We start from the raw sequence: 14,911 nt of genomic DNA on the forward strand, positions 1-14,911 counted from the left end.
CCAACCCAAGCAATGCAAATTGGAGAGACGGAATGGTTGGAGATGAATTGCGCGTTTGTTTTTGTTGCACGTCTGCAGACGACTAGCTGCGTGATCTAAGAAAGAAATCAAATTCCCCAGCAAGTTTTTTCTTCCTTTCTGAAAAAAGAAAGAATCAAGTATCGGTCATTAAACTATATCCTAAACTGCCAGTTGGTATAGTTTAATTTGTATTCTACTTCCATCGATGACAAATAAGTGGTGTTTTGGGTATCGATGCACATCTTATAATAAAACATGCATAACTTGGACCACTAATGTTTTTATTAATATGTGCATAGCAACATTATATTTTCGTGAAACCACTCTTGACGCAAATCTAGTCGTATTATTTTCAACTGCCAAAAATAAAAAAAAAGTCAGAAAAGAATTTGTAATCTAGTAAGTTTGAATTATTGACTTGATCAATAGTGCCGTAAATATCTGACTAGCATGATACGTAATTGTTTGTCAGTTTGCCATTTCCGGCAAATGCTTTAATAAGTCGACCAGCTAGGTTCTGTTCTTTTTAAGGACGAATGCCACAAAGTTCAAAGAGTACTCCAAGGTACAGTTAGGTGTAGCTTCGCTTTGGATCGTTTGTGACCATGTTCAAAATTCAAATAAACTACTCCTTTGCCCTAGAAAATACTTATCCGTTTTGAACCTATTGCTTCCTTAGTAGGTTTAACATTGCTCAGATTTTGTTAAATCCGTTTTGAACCTACCGTGCATTTTATTGAGCTCATGTTTCCTCAACATATTGGTTGAAGGTGCTATACATTGGTTCCTGACTAAAGCTATATACTTTTTTTTTAATCCGAAACGATGGCAAAATCTTTGTTATGGTATTATTAAATGAAAAGTATAAGCAAAATCGGGCCCAAAACCTTACAACTAGGAACAGCACACTCCACCAACAATGATTTTGAACAACGATACAGCGACGCTATAGTACTACGCACATGCTCTAGCTATGCATCTGGTCAGAATTCTAGCTACAAAGCCTCTGGCGGTGTAACATCATTTCTCCAAGATTGTTTTTTTTTATGGAACAGGAGCGGAGATCCCCTACCGGTTATATATTAATAACAAAAGGTAAATGTACAATCAGATGAAAAAATAAAAACAGAATTACAACAAAGATAGCCAGATGTCTATACTAGGGTGATATTTCTTTTTTGCTCAATGGATAACCATGGCAAACTCTCTCCTGAATATTTATTTGCATCGCTGAACTGCAGGCACTTGATTTTCAAAGATGAAGTTATTTCTAGACGTCCATATACTCCATGCCATGATGACAATTACCTCCATGAAGAAAGGCCTAGCAATATGATCTTTAAGGGAGTGTAAGTTGTCATTGATGTATAAGCCTATCCGTTCCCAGCACAGTTTGGCAAATTGGCAATTTCTCCAAGATTGTTTGTGCAATATTCTCCATGAATGATTCGTATAACCTCCATTGTAAATTGAAACCAGCTTTTGTATATTCACGTTGTTGTTTTTTCTTCACCTGAATTTCAAGATGAAATGATTAAATAGCTCCCATTTTCTGTTTAGCAGAAATGCTAACACAGCTGACAGCTATGTAGGCCACAATAACAACATTGATGCAGCAGTTCAGTAGCAGCTGGTATTTTAATTATTTTCAACTTTTCCCACTGTTTCTAAAAGCTAGCTATGTACATTATTATTACATGAGCTAGCAAATTATTACAACGAATCAACCAAATGGTGAGCAGTTCATCTTCTATTCCTTCTTCCTTCTACTACGGCCGGCCTTGCTGCTGCGCAAACTTCTGATTTCACAAAGCTTCTTATTTGACAGCACACACGAGCATCGTTATCGGCGCGTGTTCATTTCTCGATGAATCCGGTCATCTTGAGCACGAGGTTCCTGACATCGCGGAGGTCCCGCCCTTTGAGCGTCCTCCCTTTCCCGGCGCACATGGAGTACGCCGCCGTCCGGCCTCCCAGCAGCCTCCTCCGAGCAAGAAGAACGTGCGGCGGCACAACGATCGTCAAACCTTTCGCGCTTCTCTGCTTCGCGTCGTCGGTGGAACCGTCTTCTTCGCCGTCGCCCCCGCCGCCGGTTTCTTGATCGAACGTGGCGTGCTCCGACGCCGCCCAGGGGCGGCACCGTCGCTTCCGGCGAGAGATCTCGACCGGCGCGGACAGCTCCTGTGAGGCCGGCTTGGGACGAACTGGAGGCAAGGTCGTAGTGCCTGTCCTCCTGATGTCGTCGCCGTTATCATTATCACGATGGTCGTTGGAGCTGGGCCATAGGATTTCAGCTTCTTGGAATTCCTCCATGACATGGTATGGTGGCCTCGCCGTCGGGGACGGGCAGAGCTCGATGTGTCCATGGCCGGATGAATTTATAGTGGCGTCTGGTGTGCTTTGGAAGGAGGCGGTGGCGTGCCTTGGCGAACCAGCACTCTTCTTCCTTGGGTGGGAAGATTGCAAAGGCATCAGCGGCTCAGCGCACTGTGTTGGTATACGCTGCAAGGAAGAAAAGGAAGTGTGGCCGGCCGGTTGATCTGGAGTGCGGTGCACCCTCTCGTCAGCTGCCACGTGGCGACCGCCAGACGGATACGGTTAGAGTTGCGCTCAAAGCTCCCTGACCAAAAGGTCTTCTAATGTGAACTGTGAAGACGACAGAGAACAAATAGAGCTCTGATTGGCAGCACACAAACACAAGTGCAGTGTACAAGTACAAACACATCTTGACAGAATCGTTACACGGCAAGTTACATACAAGGCGTATTCACCGCATGCGTGTTTCGCGTTAGAAACTTAGAATCACTCATACAGTTTTATGTCGTGGAACAAGAAGTTTTGAGTTTGAGAAACTTAGATAGTGTTTGGTTCGTGCTAAGGTAATGTAAACGCAAAGGGAATCAGATTACAGTGTATTTGGAGGTGGAATAGGTGATTGCCCTCTTTGTTTGGTTGCACTCTGGTAACGTAATCAGATTACTGTGTGAGTGCTATATCTGATTACGGTGGGGGAGGAGGGGTAACAAGCTTGTATAGATATTATTTAGGTAAGGGATTCGATTACAGTGTCAATTGATTACAAACCACCGCAACCAAACATATGTAATGGGATTTGTTACCTTCAGTAATCAGATTACGTTACATTTGAGCTAACCAAACACTACCTTAATTGTGGCCGGAGCCGTCAAGGGAGAGGCAAAAGAGTCGTCTGGTTCAAATCCAACTCCCAGATTCCAAATTCGGTAGTCCTCATGCATGTATTAATTTCCATATTGACCGTGAGTACAAATCGATGTACAAATGCATGCTCTTGGGCGTTTGGCAAATGGCAAACAACATGGATTCTGTAAATCTGTGATGCAGTTTGCGACCTCTGTTATATTATGAGCACAGTGCACTCGAGGATCGAGCGCTAGAACACGGAGCCGATCCACGTCATCGTTCCAGCGGCACGAAACACGAGCGACCCTGGGGTTGGGAACGTCGACGGGGCGGGAGCGCGCCGCGGCGGGCGCCTCGGATGGCTGCACCTGCACCGGCACGGGCGACGAGCTCGTCGGCGGCCCGTGCGCGCGACTGTGGCAGCTGGTCTCCGGCCAGAGCACCTCGAACTCGTCGAGCTCCTCCATTGCCATAGCCCATAGCAAAGTGTCGAACGGCGAGATGCCGCCAGCTGGTTCGGACTTCGGAGCATCGACCCAGCGTGTCGGGGGAGAGCCGTACTTATACCGCCAGACGGGGATGGGATTAGCCGGGAAACTACGTATCTCTGAAACTCTGAATCGCGACGGGATTATTTCGGTGAGGGCGACCGCTCGTCGGGACGAACCCCACACGCGTCGCGAAAGGGATGGCGGCGAGGGGGGAGGTGTGGATCCCGTTGGCGCCATCCCGCCGCGGACGCCGGACGCGGCGCCGGGAGCACACGCGGTTCCCCGCGACGCAGGCTACACGCCAACACCGCGCGCAGCGATGCGATGCGCACGCCGTGTTGCCGGGTCGGAAAGGAACCGCTCCGATTGCAAAGCGCTATGGCCACGTCTGAGCTGCGGGAATATCTGCAGGTTGCATCAAGTGTTTTCCTGGGTAACTTGGATCAGAGATTCAGAGTTGCTATGAAATTGCAGGTGGCTTACAGTCTTAATAGGATGAGATTTCATGAAGAGTTTCATAGACATTAAATTTTATATCACATCAGCAATTTTGTTGACTTGCCAAGGTCACAGTTACCTAGTTCTCAATTTTAGTAACCGTGCAATAAAACTATACACTGAGACTAACCTAATACTCGTTGATAAATGGTCGTGATTAGGCTTTACTTACTGCATTTGTTGCGCGCAAATCATGCTACTGCTTTGGTACTTCCAGCCAGCAACAAAACCTCTTGTGCGGTGCGATACTAGGCAGACACCACTCACCACCCGTCATTATTAAACATCACTTGTCATAATTCAGTTAGATTGTTCCCATAAAAAAAGTATAATTGCCCTTTTCCAATCCTTACCGGCTAACCATAGAGCGGCTTACAACATACCTCCACTGTTTCGAATTATAGATCGTTTTTAACTTTCTTAAATTTATACATTTTGCTATGAATCTGGACATAGTGTGTATCTAAATGCATAACAAAACTACGAATGTAAATAATATTAAAATAGCTTATAATTTGGAAGGAAGTGATATTTCACATATTAAACAAGGTCTATAGTTGGTCCAACCCCTAGAAATGACGAAGAGGTCCTTGAGGTGAACTTGGGATGGAGACAATAGGGTCGGTTTTGATTGGTGTGGAGAAAAGAGGGTATGTTTTGGATCACATACAGATCATAAGAATCTAGATATAGGGTTTTTGTTGTTCTACCTGGGCTTCAATTTCAACAGAATGGCCCACATATATTGTCCTCCTTGGAAGAAACTACTGCAAACAGGGCGTGTTACAATTTGGGCTGTTGTCGAAATATATGGCCCAATGTGGAAGGCTAGTCGCCGCCGGGCGGGGTTTTCATTCAGTTAAAAAAAACGTCGTACGCAGATCCGTCACGGAGGGCCCAAGAACGGGCTAGCCATCGAGATCCCCTCTCCCACCTCGCATCGCCGCTCGCCACTCCGGCGCCGCTGTTGGGGAGGGTGACGGGAGGACGAACCGGTGGTGGGGGCGGGCGCGACGGCAGTGAGGCGAAGGCGTCGCCTGCCCGAGCGGGAGCGCCGGAGCGGCTTGGTTTGGCGGTTGGACGAGAACGGTCAACGGTGGCGGCCTGGCGGGGGCGACGATTCCGCATGGGGGCAGCAGTTGATGTGTTGGGCGCCGCGTGTCCGCCGCAGCCGCTTCTCCATTGAGACGATCTGCAACTTCCGTACGAGGTACGATACGACCGTACGTTAAGCCTTTATGAACGATGCGGTGGGCTGGACCCTATCCTGGCCGGACTTCAAGGACACAGCGGGGGCCAATGAAGCGGCGGCGGTCAGGGGATTTGTGGCGTCCACTATAGCTATGATGCTGGAGATGCGGCATCATGGGATGCGATGCGAGACCCGGCCCGATGGCTCGATGCCATTGGACACTTCACCAGATCCCGGATGTGGAGGTTGCACCCACCGTGCGGGCCTATGCAGCACCTGCTGGACGCTCTGCGCCGGGAGAACACGGTTCTGCCTGTACCTGAGCAAGTGGGCATTAAAGTTGTTCTCTGGTACATCTAGTTCCTTCGAATTTTTGAGAGCACTAATCAACCAAGGAATGTCGACGGGAGGAGCACATCGATATTCAGAGGCAGCAGTAGTTTACACTTCACAATCTCATAGAGTTGTGATCTTTGTGCTTCAAAACTTTCCTCATCATTATTCTGTGCATGGAAAGCCTCCTGTGGGCAATTGGCAGAGACAAACCAGGTGTGCAGTGTCAGTTGCAAATTGGGTGGCATCCCTGCAACTCTTTTCCTGCCAAGCTTTGATTTGTTCCTTCGGGGGTAAAACTGTTCTGTCGTTTCGATTGCGTCTGCATTAACCTTGCGAGTCATTCTTATCGGAGACTGTTCATTCCACAGATAAATAATATTCACATCGCCTTGCACGTATGAATTATCACGTGCATACACTCGACAGTAAACTCCACATCTTGTTTTCGCTACAGTTTCAGCTATCGACTCGTCACCCTTGTTTTTTCTCTTCACTTCTTTCATGGAGCAGCTGCTTCCACATTCCATTCCAGTGAAACCACAACTTTCCTCCACACTCCTGGGACTGTACCACAGGTTCTCAGTAGTATTTCTCCCACCCGAAATGTTTGCTCGAAGCAATCTCCATTTCGTACAGTGGGGTTCTTCACACATGGCCGAATATGAAGAGCCGGCATGTATATATAGCCTGTTCACTTTCTGTCTGTCTGCATCGTGGTTGGTAGTAATATATCTGTGCAGCCAAACCCGGGCCCACCTGTCACTGTATCGAAACAACTTTACAGTATCCTACGTGGTCCAGTTCTTCTGATGTGTATGTATCTGTTCACCGCAGGCCTTTCGTTTCGTGTAAAAAAGCTGAGCCGAGCCCCTGGTCTCTGATGGCTCGTCGCCTGTGTTGTCTGTGTCACATGACGCGGCATGCTACTCGCAAGTCGCAGCTTAACAGTGCCTGCTTCAGCAGCGAGCGGGGCAAGACGCGCAGCAAAGCAAACATTCTCGGGGTTCAGATGAGGGTCCGAGACGATCGATCGCCGACGCCGCTTGGCATTCCGCTTGAGCCAACCGCGACACGGGACGTGGAGGGCGGCGGCAGAACGAGCGGCGGCGGTGGCGCCGGACTGTTCCCTGGGATCTATGATCTATCCACTCTACCCGCGAGATAATGACCCAGCTGTGACTGTGAGCCTGTGATCTCGTCGTAGTCGCAGCGTGTCTCGCTTCGGATCAGAGTGGGGGCAGTGGCAGCATTTGTTTTCTGAAGAAAAGGGATCGGGGAGGGGTAGGATAGCGTTTGTTTTTCTGAATCCGGAGAGGGAAAAAGTTCAGACTTCAGAGTAGTGGGGCAGACGATTCGCTGTTGGCTTTGCCACCAGGAGCAAGCCGCCCATGGCGCCCTGTCCCTCCGCCGCACATGGCGCGCTCGCCTTTGCGTCGCGAGGATCGGAGCCTGGGCGCGCGAGACGATCCGTCATCTCAGCCCTGCTGCTTTGCGGTCAACTTTTACCCCGCACCCTCCGTGGCTGCGTCTGCGTCCGTCTCCTCCTCCTCCTCCACCACCACCCACCACGGGCACGGCCCAGTGCCGGAGCGGGGGTCTGTCAGGTATCTTTCGTCACATCACCTGGGAGGTGTCCGGTGTAGCCACCTGACGGAGTGCTCGGACGGATCCATGCATGCGGCATGCACGCATGAAGCATGATGGCCATGGCCCCCCTCTCCGCTCGCGCTCGCGGGGTGACACGAGCCCTCGTCGCTCCTGTGCCTGTCGTCTCTGAGGAACATGGACATGGGTGGCCGACGGAAGGGCGACGAGCGACGAGCAATGCACGCCTCTGGTGAATGGCGAGTGGTGGCCGGCAGCCAGAGCTCGGCACTGTACGCCGCCCCTGTGGAGATTGGTTACGCATGTGCGCCGTCCCGTCTATTCAAAGCTCGCCGGCCTCCCTCCGGCGCCTCCTCCTGATCCCCTCCTGCCGATTGGAGTTTTTGCTGGGGTTTGGTTTGGGAAACTTTCCACTGTGCCGGCGCTGTAGATCCTCCGCTGCCGCAGCTGTCTGCGTCATTCTACGTGTACATTTATACTCCTCCGTGCTTGCATCTCCTCTCTCCCTCGCACGGCTCGGAGCCACGGGTACTCTATCCAGTCTCCTCGCGGTGCGATGCCAATGCAGTAGCCCAGAGCCCCAGAGCAAAGGCTACCTGGAACTCCAGCAAGCAAATAATTGCACTCCATTTGCCTGAACTCGAGTGATCTATAACACTCACCAAAAAAGAAGCAAAACCATGGCTGCCAGCTCCCAGCGCTGCAGCTGCTGCTTGGGCCCGGAATGCTCAGCCTCGCCCTCACCCGCGCACTCGGCTCCAAAACCGCGTGGAGCCGGTCACGGATCGCCTACAGAGAAGGAACCCTCTTCGTGCGCCCTCCAGGGGTCCAATAATTCAGAGGGCAAGTACCCAGGACAGGCTACAACCCTAGCTCTTGCTCCCCACATGCGCGAGTGCGATCGAAGCGCGGCCGGCGTGGCGCCCGTCCTAGCGCTTAAGCTTAACCTGTGCCTGACTGACTGGGGCCGTGAGCAACTCAGGTTGCACAGTGTGTGTCCGTGTTCATGTCGCTGTAGCTTTTGCTTGTCGTGCGCACCGATGGTGTCCGGAGTCCAGAGACGACAAAGGGTCAAAGGCAGACCACACGAGCTCCATGGTACCAAACGCATTGTTACACGCAGAGGCAGAGAGGCTCCGGACTATGCAAGGTGCGGTGGCGAGACCGCGAGGTCATACCGCGTGCCTGGTACCATATGGGCAAAAAGGAGCATTTTTTTTCGAGTGCAATGTTGTGAGGGTTTGATCTGGATGGGGTTTTGGCACTGAGGTGACAATACGTGATCTCAAGGATTACTGCAATCAGCCAAAAAGTCCGGATAATGAGAAGGATTGCTGCAATCAGCCAAAAAAAAGGTTTTACTGTTTTGGAGGAGGAGAAAACAGGGCATGTGGTTGCTCGTCAGCTCTACCAGCAGATCAATCGCTAGCAACAGTGAATCGCCAAACAGGCGCACGCACGCACGCACTGTGTTTTCTCCCTCTGTACGGACAGGTAGGCCCCAGTCTCGTCACGTCAGATGCCCCTGTGGCCGTAGGGGGCCCCACCACCCGCATTCGACATAAACGCTGCCTCCTCGCTCCCGCGCCCGCGCTCTACAACCCTCGACGGCCCCCAAAAGCGAAACCCGAGGCCGCCACCACCCCCCAGTCCACCACCCGGCAGCAGAGGGCGCAGCCGGCAGAGAGGCAGCGGCAGCTGCAGAGACACACGCGCGCGCGAGCGGCAGCCATCATGGCGCCACCCTTTTCCTCCTCCAGGGCCCTCGCCACCGCCCTGTGCTTCCTGCTCCACTTGTCCCTGCAGGCCGCCGCCGTTGCTGCGGCCATGGACCCCGCGGAGCGGGAGGCGCTGCTCCGCGTCATGGAGGCCGTCTCGTCCGACCGCGACTGGCGGGAGGCCGCCGCCGCCGACCCCTGCAGCTCGCCGTGGCCGGGACTCGAGTGCAAGCCTGCGCCCGGCGGCGGCAGCGGTGCCGCGGCGCTGATGCACGTCGCCCGGCTCGACTTCGGGGTGCCGCCCAACCCGACGTGCAAGGACACGGCCACGTTCCCGCTCGGCGCGTTCACGCTGCCGGAGCTCCGGGCGCTGTTCCTCGTCAACTGCTTCAAGAACCCGGACGCCATCACCGCCTTCACCCTGCCGCCGCCGGTCAACCTCTCGGCGTCCCGCCTGCAGCAGCTCAGCGTCCGCTCCAACCCGTCGCTGTCCGGCACGCTGCCGCCGCAGCTGGCCAGCATCAGGTCGCTCCAGGTGCTCACCGTGTCCCAGAATGCGCTCATCCGCGGCGAGGTTCCCCAGGGCCTCGGCGAGCTCAAGAACCTGGTGCACCTCGACCTCAGCTACAACTCGCTCACCGGACCTATCCCGAGTCGGCTCGGCGAGCTGCGAGGTCTGGTCGGCCTCGATCTCAGCTACAACTCCTTCTCTGGGCCCATCCCGAGCCGGCTCGGCGAGCTCACCCAGCTGCAGAAGCTGGACCTGAGCTCGAACAACCTCACCGGCGGCGTCCCGGGCACCGTCACCCGCCTGAAAGCGCTCACCTTCCTGGCGTTAAGCAACAACGGTCTGCGCGGCCGCCTCCCCGCCGGCCTCTCCGACCTCCGCGACCTGCAGTACCTGATCATGGAGAACAACCCAATCGGCGTCCCGTTGCCGTCCGAGGTCGGCAACATCGCGCGGCTCCAGGAGCTCCGGCTGGCCAACTCCGGGCTCTCGGGCTCGATACCGGAGACCTTCGGGCTCCTGTCCAGCCTGACGACGCTGTCGCTGGAGAACAACAACCTGACCGGGCGGATCCCGGCGGGGCTGAGCCGGCTGAAGCGGATGTACCACCTGAACCTAAGCAAGAACGGGCTGGACGGCGTCGTGCCGTTCGACGGCGCGTTCCTGCGGCAGCTCGGGCGGAACCTCGACCTGAGCGGCAACCCGGGTCTGTGCGTCGCCGACCGGACCGTCGTGCCGGACGTGGGCGTCGGCGTCTGCAACGCCGACGCCGTCGCCTGCAAGACCTCCGCCGCCGCGGGGAGCTCGGTCGGGAGAGTGGTCAGGGGAGAGGGGACGAGGGGTCGCTGGCCTGCTGCGCAGCTGCTCAGGCCCGCCGCTGTAGCGCTCTGCTGCTGCCTTTTGCTCTGAACTCTTCTGATCCTCAGGCGTGCGCGCGTGCATGCAATTGGTTCGCATGAACTTGCATTTGTTGATCTCTTGTTCTCTCTCTGTACGTAATTGCGTTGCTGTAACCTGCGATGTTGATTTGTGCGAGGAGTGTAGCCGTGACTCGTGACAAGAATTCCATGGGAAGACTCAAGAGTTAGCCCCTTTGGCACAGCTTAGCCGGATTCGGCTTTGGCTTCTCGCTACAGTAGCTACGCACTTGGTGCACTGTTTTTTCTACTGTAGCGTGAGGCTAGAACATAAAATGAGGTAAAAAAAAGTGAGAAGAGGGGAAGTTGGTGGAGCCAAAAAAAAAAGTGTCTTACTACAACACTGAGCTTCTACTGTAGCATGAAGCTAGAACATAAAATAAGGCAAAAAAAAAAAAGTGGGAAGAGGGGAAGTTAGTGGAGTCGAAAAAAGTGTCTTACTACAACACTGAGCTTCGGCTCCGGCATGCGTTACAGTACAAGTATGGAGCTGGAGCCGGTGTAAGCTGCACCAAACGAACCCTCGGTATGGGTGTGGGGGTGTAAGCCGCACCAAACGAGCACTTGGTACGGGCGTGGGAGCCGGTGTAAGCTGCACTAAACGAGCCTTTAGTATGGGCGTGGTTCGTGATTGGCACACACGTGGGTTTTGTCGGACCAGATCACCTCATTCATTCACTTTGTGAAGAACGAACGATGATCCTGGGCCCGGCGGTCAACGAAAGCAACAAAGGCAATAGGGTTCTCTCTTTTCCTCTTGCCAATCTGTCCGTCACTATGCGCATAGTCGAGTTTTGTCGTAAATCGTGCTGCACATTGCTTCGGTCTTCAGACACCACTTCTCGGTGAACAGTATCAGTTGGGTTTAGACATTAGTGCGTTTCTGCATGCGTCCCAATCAAGACCACCAGGGTTTTTCGATTTCGAAGTGAAAAAGGGAAACGGTGTAAATGTGTTTAAATGGAGATGATTTCATTTTGGATTAGGTCAAAAAGAGGCAGGAGCCTTACTGATGGTACCAATAACGCGCGTTTGATTTTAAACGAATCAAAGGGCACAGCCTTGCTTGGTGCGAGTACTAACCATACGAAATTAACCCAGGTCAAAGGGCTCAAGGCTTGCTCGTTGGTCGTTGCCTCTATCAAACGTGGATGTTGATTTGAAATTACCAGGCTCATGCGGGCGCATGGATTGAGGCGATTGTTTTTTAGCAACATTTTTTTGGATGAAACATTACTTTGTGTTACGTCTTGTAAGGGCCTCGGTCAAAAGTTTCTTGGGTTTTCACTTTCCATGTGGAAAATGGTATAATGGAACGGGAGTTTACATCAAATTCCTGTTATGTTTGGATGGAAATTATTTCATATGAAATAAAAATTTGGAATACTAGTCCATCATCCTGTGCTCCCGTACGAGCTAATAACTTTAGGAGCTATTGTATTATAAAATTATTTAAAAATTATACCTCCTAGTTAATAATCGAAATTGTTTACCTACGGCCCTCTCATTTATTTAATATTCTAACATAATATTTATATAGATGTGTAGTTATCTTTTAATAATTAGTAATTAATCTATACATCTTTTCATCCATATTCACACTTTTTTTTCACTTTGCATCTCATCTCCATACATTGTATTTAATATGAAAATCTATATTCTTATTACTTCCTCTATATAGTTATAAATGGTGACACTGACACACATCATGTGTGTATATCTTAGTTATTATTTTCTATACCAAGAGTGTAGGAAATAGAAAATTAGAATGATATATTAGTGTGCCTTATGGTATATTTTTAATAATGGAATATGTGAGAAATCTAGATGCAAATTTAAAAGATTACTTTAAATTATTTTTTTATAATGTTAGGGGTGGGAAATTTGGAACCAAATTTAGGAGGTTATTTTAAATTATTTTTTATAATGGAATAAGTGGGTAATTTATATGAAGATTAGGAGTTACTTTACTTTAATTTATATAATGGTAGATGTGGGTTTAGATATAGATTTAGGGTTCCTTTATTTATTGTATATAATGACAGAGATGCGTATTTCGATATAGATGTAGGGATTAATTTAGTACATTTTGATAATGATAGAGGTGGGTAATTTTTTTAGAAAATATAGTAGATCGAATGGGATAGTTCAAATGAAGATTGTAGGGAAAATCATTAACGTTGTGGTATGCACTTGAGACTTGCATGCAAATGTATGATACGACGACTGTAACTTCCTTTTTTCCCTAACAAGCTTCATCTAAAGGAGGCACGGTAAACAAAACAAAGGAAGAAAGAAAGTTTAAACTCGAGGTTTTTTGGGTATGGAATGGAAAGTTTAATGAAGTACAATCATTGGTGTCCCGGTTCATCTGGACTCCGTCGACACCAACTGTTGACAAGAGAAATGACAGGATAGGATCTGACAAGGTAAGTGTACTGGTCTACTGGCTAGCTAGGCCTGCAGACAGCTGCACGCTAGGGTCATGGCGCAAATTAAGGGGTGTTTGGATACGAGGTGTTAAACTTTAACAGTGTCACATCGAATGTTCGGATGCTAATTAGGAGAACTAAATATGAGCTAATTATAAAACTAATTGCAGAACCCTATGCTAATTCGCGAGACGAATCTATTAAGCCTAATTAATCCATCATTAGCAAATGGTTACTGTAGCACCACATTATCAAATCATGTACTAATTAGGCTTAATAGATTCGTCTCGCGAATTACACTCCATCTGTGCAATTAGGGGGTGTTTGGATACGAGGTGCTAAACTTTAACAGTGTCACATCGGATGTTCGGATGCTAATTAGGAGAACTAAACATGAGCTAATTATAAAACTAATTGCATAATCCTGTGCTAATTCACGTGACGAATCTATTAAGCCTAATTAATCCATCATTAACAAATGGTTACTGTAGCACCACGTTGTCAAATCATGGACTAATTAGGCTTAATAGATTCGTCTCACGAATTACACTCCATCTGTGCAATTAGTTTTGTAATTAGTCTATGTTTAATACTCCTAATTAGCATCCAAACATTCGATGTGACGGGTGTTAAACTTTAACACCAGGGAGCCAAACAGGCCCTTAGTTTTATAATTAGCCTATGTTTAATACTCCTAATTAGCATTTAAACATCCGATGTGACGGGTGTTAAACTTTAACACTAGTGAGCCAAACTTTAGAGAGAGGAGGATCATGCAAAGAACGGGAGAAAAATATACCTGAAAGCCGTCGAAGTGAGATAAGATGCACAGGAACGGAGGAAGAAAATGACAGGAATAAGGGTAATATTTCGCGTTATGATCTCTGCAGTCTGCAGACCGTCCCAGGCCAGGCCAGCTTCCGGCTGGATACCCTAGAGACGTAGCCATTTCTATAGCAGGGTACCAAATTGGTGAGGCGACGCATCGTCAGAACTTCCACGACTCACACCTACTACTCCTACTCATCCTGGTAATATTTCCCCTGTCCCCTGCGAACTACTGAGCTCTGGTTCCCGAAAGAAGCTTCGAGCTTTTTTTTCACAGTGGTCCGTGGTTTCCGCATTCTTCAAAGATCCACGGCCACGCGAACCATCCGACTTTCGCAGCGAGGAAGTACGAGAGCAAACAAACAAGAGCCTCCACGCGCGTCATGCACGCACGTCGCTGCCTTTCGTTCTTTACACTGACGTTCGCGAGCTCCCTCGTGGCATGGACCGAACAGTTCAGGTTATCAGCCGGCACACGGGCAGGCGGTCAGCTCACGGCGAACGCGATCATCACCCCCTTTACCGCAGCAGCACGCGCCGAGACGGACGGAGGGTGCGGACGCGCGGTGGGGCGGTGGTGCGATCGAGCCGGAGCGCGAGCGCACGCGCGGTGTCCGTCCACTGCTGCCGCTTTGACGGAAATGGGTTCCGCGACGAGCCGACGACACCCCTGGTGCGGGGCGGGGCCGGTGGAGGAGGAAGGCGCAAGCGCGAGGAAAGAAAAGAGAGCCTGCGCGCACAGTGCCGCACTGTGCGCGCGGGGGCAGGGGCCGCTCGGGCAGAGGCACCCATCCGCTCCTGCCGCGCGCGCGTGGCCCGACAGTGAGTAAAGATCCAGGCGTGCAACGCGCCGCGACGGTGGCCCGTGGCGTACTGCCGCCTGCAGGGCGCGAGGGAGGACGCGCGCGGTGGATGTGAGAAGAGTCCAATTTGACCGGTGATGAGTTACTCGTCTTCCTACGAGTGACAATTTACAGGTAGAGATAAAAAACTCGATGCAATTCAACGTAACAAAAAAGATAATTTTGGTAGTCCGGTAAGTGTTTCACAAGATGCCTAAGATCGAACAACACCAACCATACAAATCGCACATCACCACATGAACCACAAAGAACAATTTTAAGCATTACACAAGTTCAACAATTAAGATTACAAGTTCGTGACATACATAGTTCAAATCTGAAATTTAAATAAATGAGTTCC

The 14,911-nt window shown here is 50.4% G+C and overlaps 2 protein-coding genes across 2 annotated transcripts; one reads left to right on the top strand and one right to left on the bottom strand.

Moving 5' to 3' along the window:
• Window positions 1-1,632: 1,632 nt before the first annotated feature.
• LOC101784834 lies at window positions 1,633-2,483 on the bottom strand. The gene has a single exon (XM_022824952.1). The coding sequence runs from the start codon at window positions 2,332-2,334 to the stop codon at window positions 1,879-1,881; it is 456 nt and encodes a 151-aa protein (XP_022680687.1). The 5' UTR covers window positions 2,335-2,483; the 3' UTR covers window positions 1,633-1,878.
• Window positions 2,484-8,868: 6,385 nt separating this feature from the next.
• LOC101784284 (piriformospora indica-insensitive protein 2) lies at window positions 8,869-10,612 on the top strand. Its single transcript, XM_004961355.2, has one exon. It carries the CDS (start codon window positions 9,040-9,042, stop codon window positions 10,438-10,440), a length of 1,401 nt encoding a protein of 466 aa, XP_004961412.1. The 5' UTR covers window positions 8,869-9,039; the 3' UTR covers window positions 10,441-10,612.
• Window positions 10,613-14,911: the final 4,299 nt, after the last annotated feature.

Source organism: Setaria italica, chromosome III (genome assembly GCF_000263155.2).
Source record: "Setaria italica strain Yugu1 chromosome III, Setaria_italica_v2.0, whole genome shotgun sequence".
Lineage (NCBI taxonomy): Eukaryota > Viridiplantae > Streptophyta > Magnoliopsida > Poales > Poaceae > Setaria > Setaria italica.

What these genes read in the sequence shown, in the direction of transcription:
- LOC101784284 (XM_004961355.2), top strand. Translation starts at nt 9,040, where the DNA reads ATGGCGCCACCCTTTTCCTCCTCCAGGGCCCTCGCCACCGCCCTGTGC.
- LOC101784834 (XM_022824952.1), bottom strand. Translation starts at nt 2,334, where the DNA reads ATGGAGGAATTCCAAGAAGCTGAAATCCTATGGCCCAGCTCCAACGAC.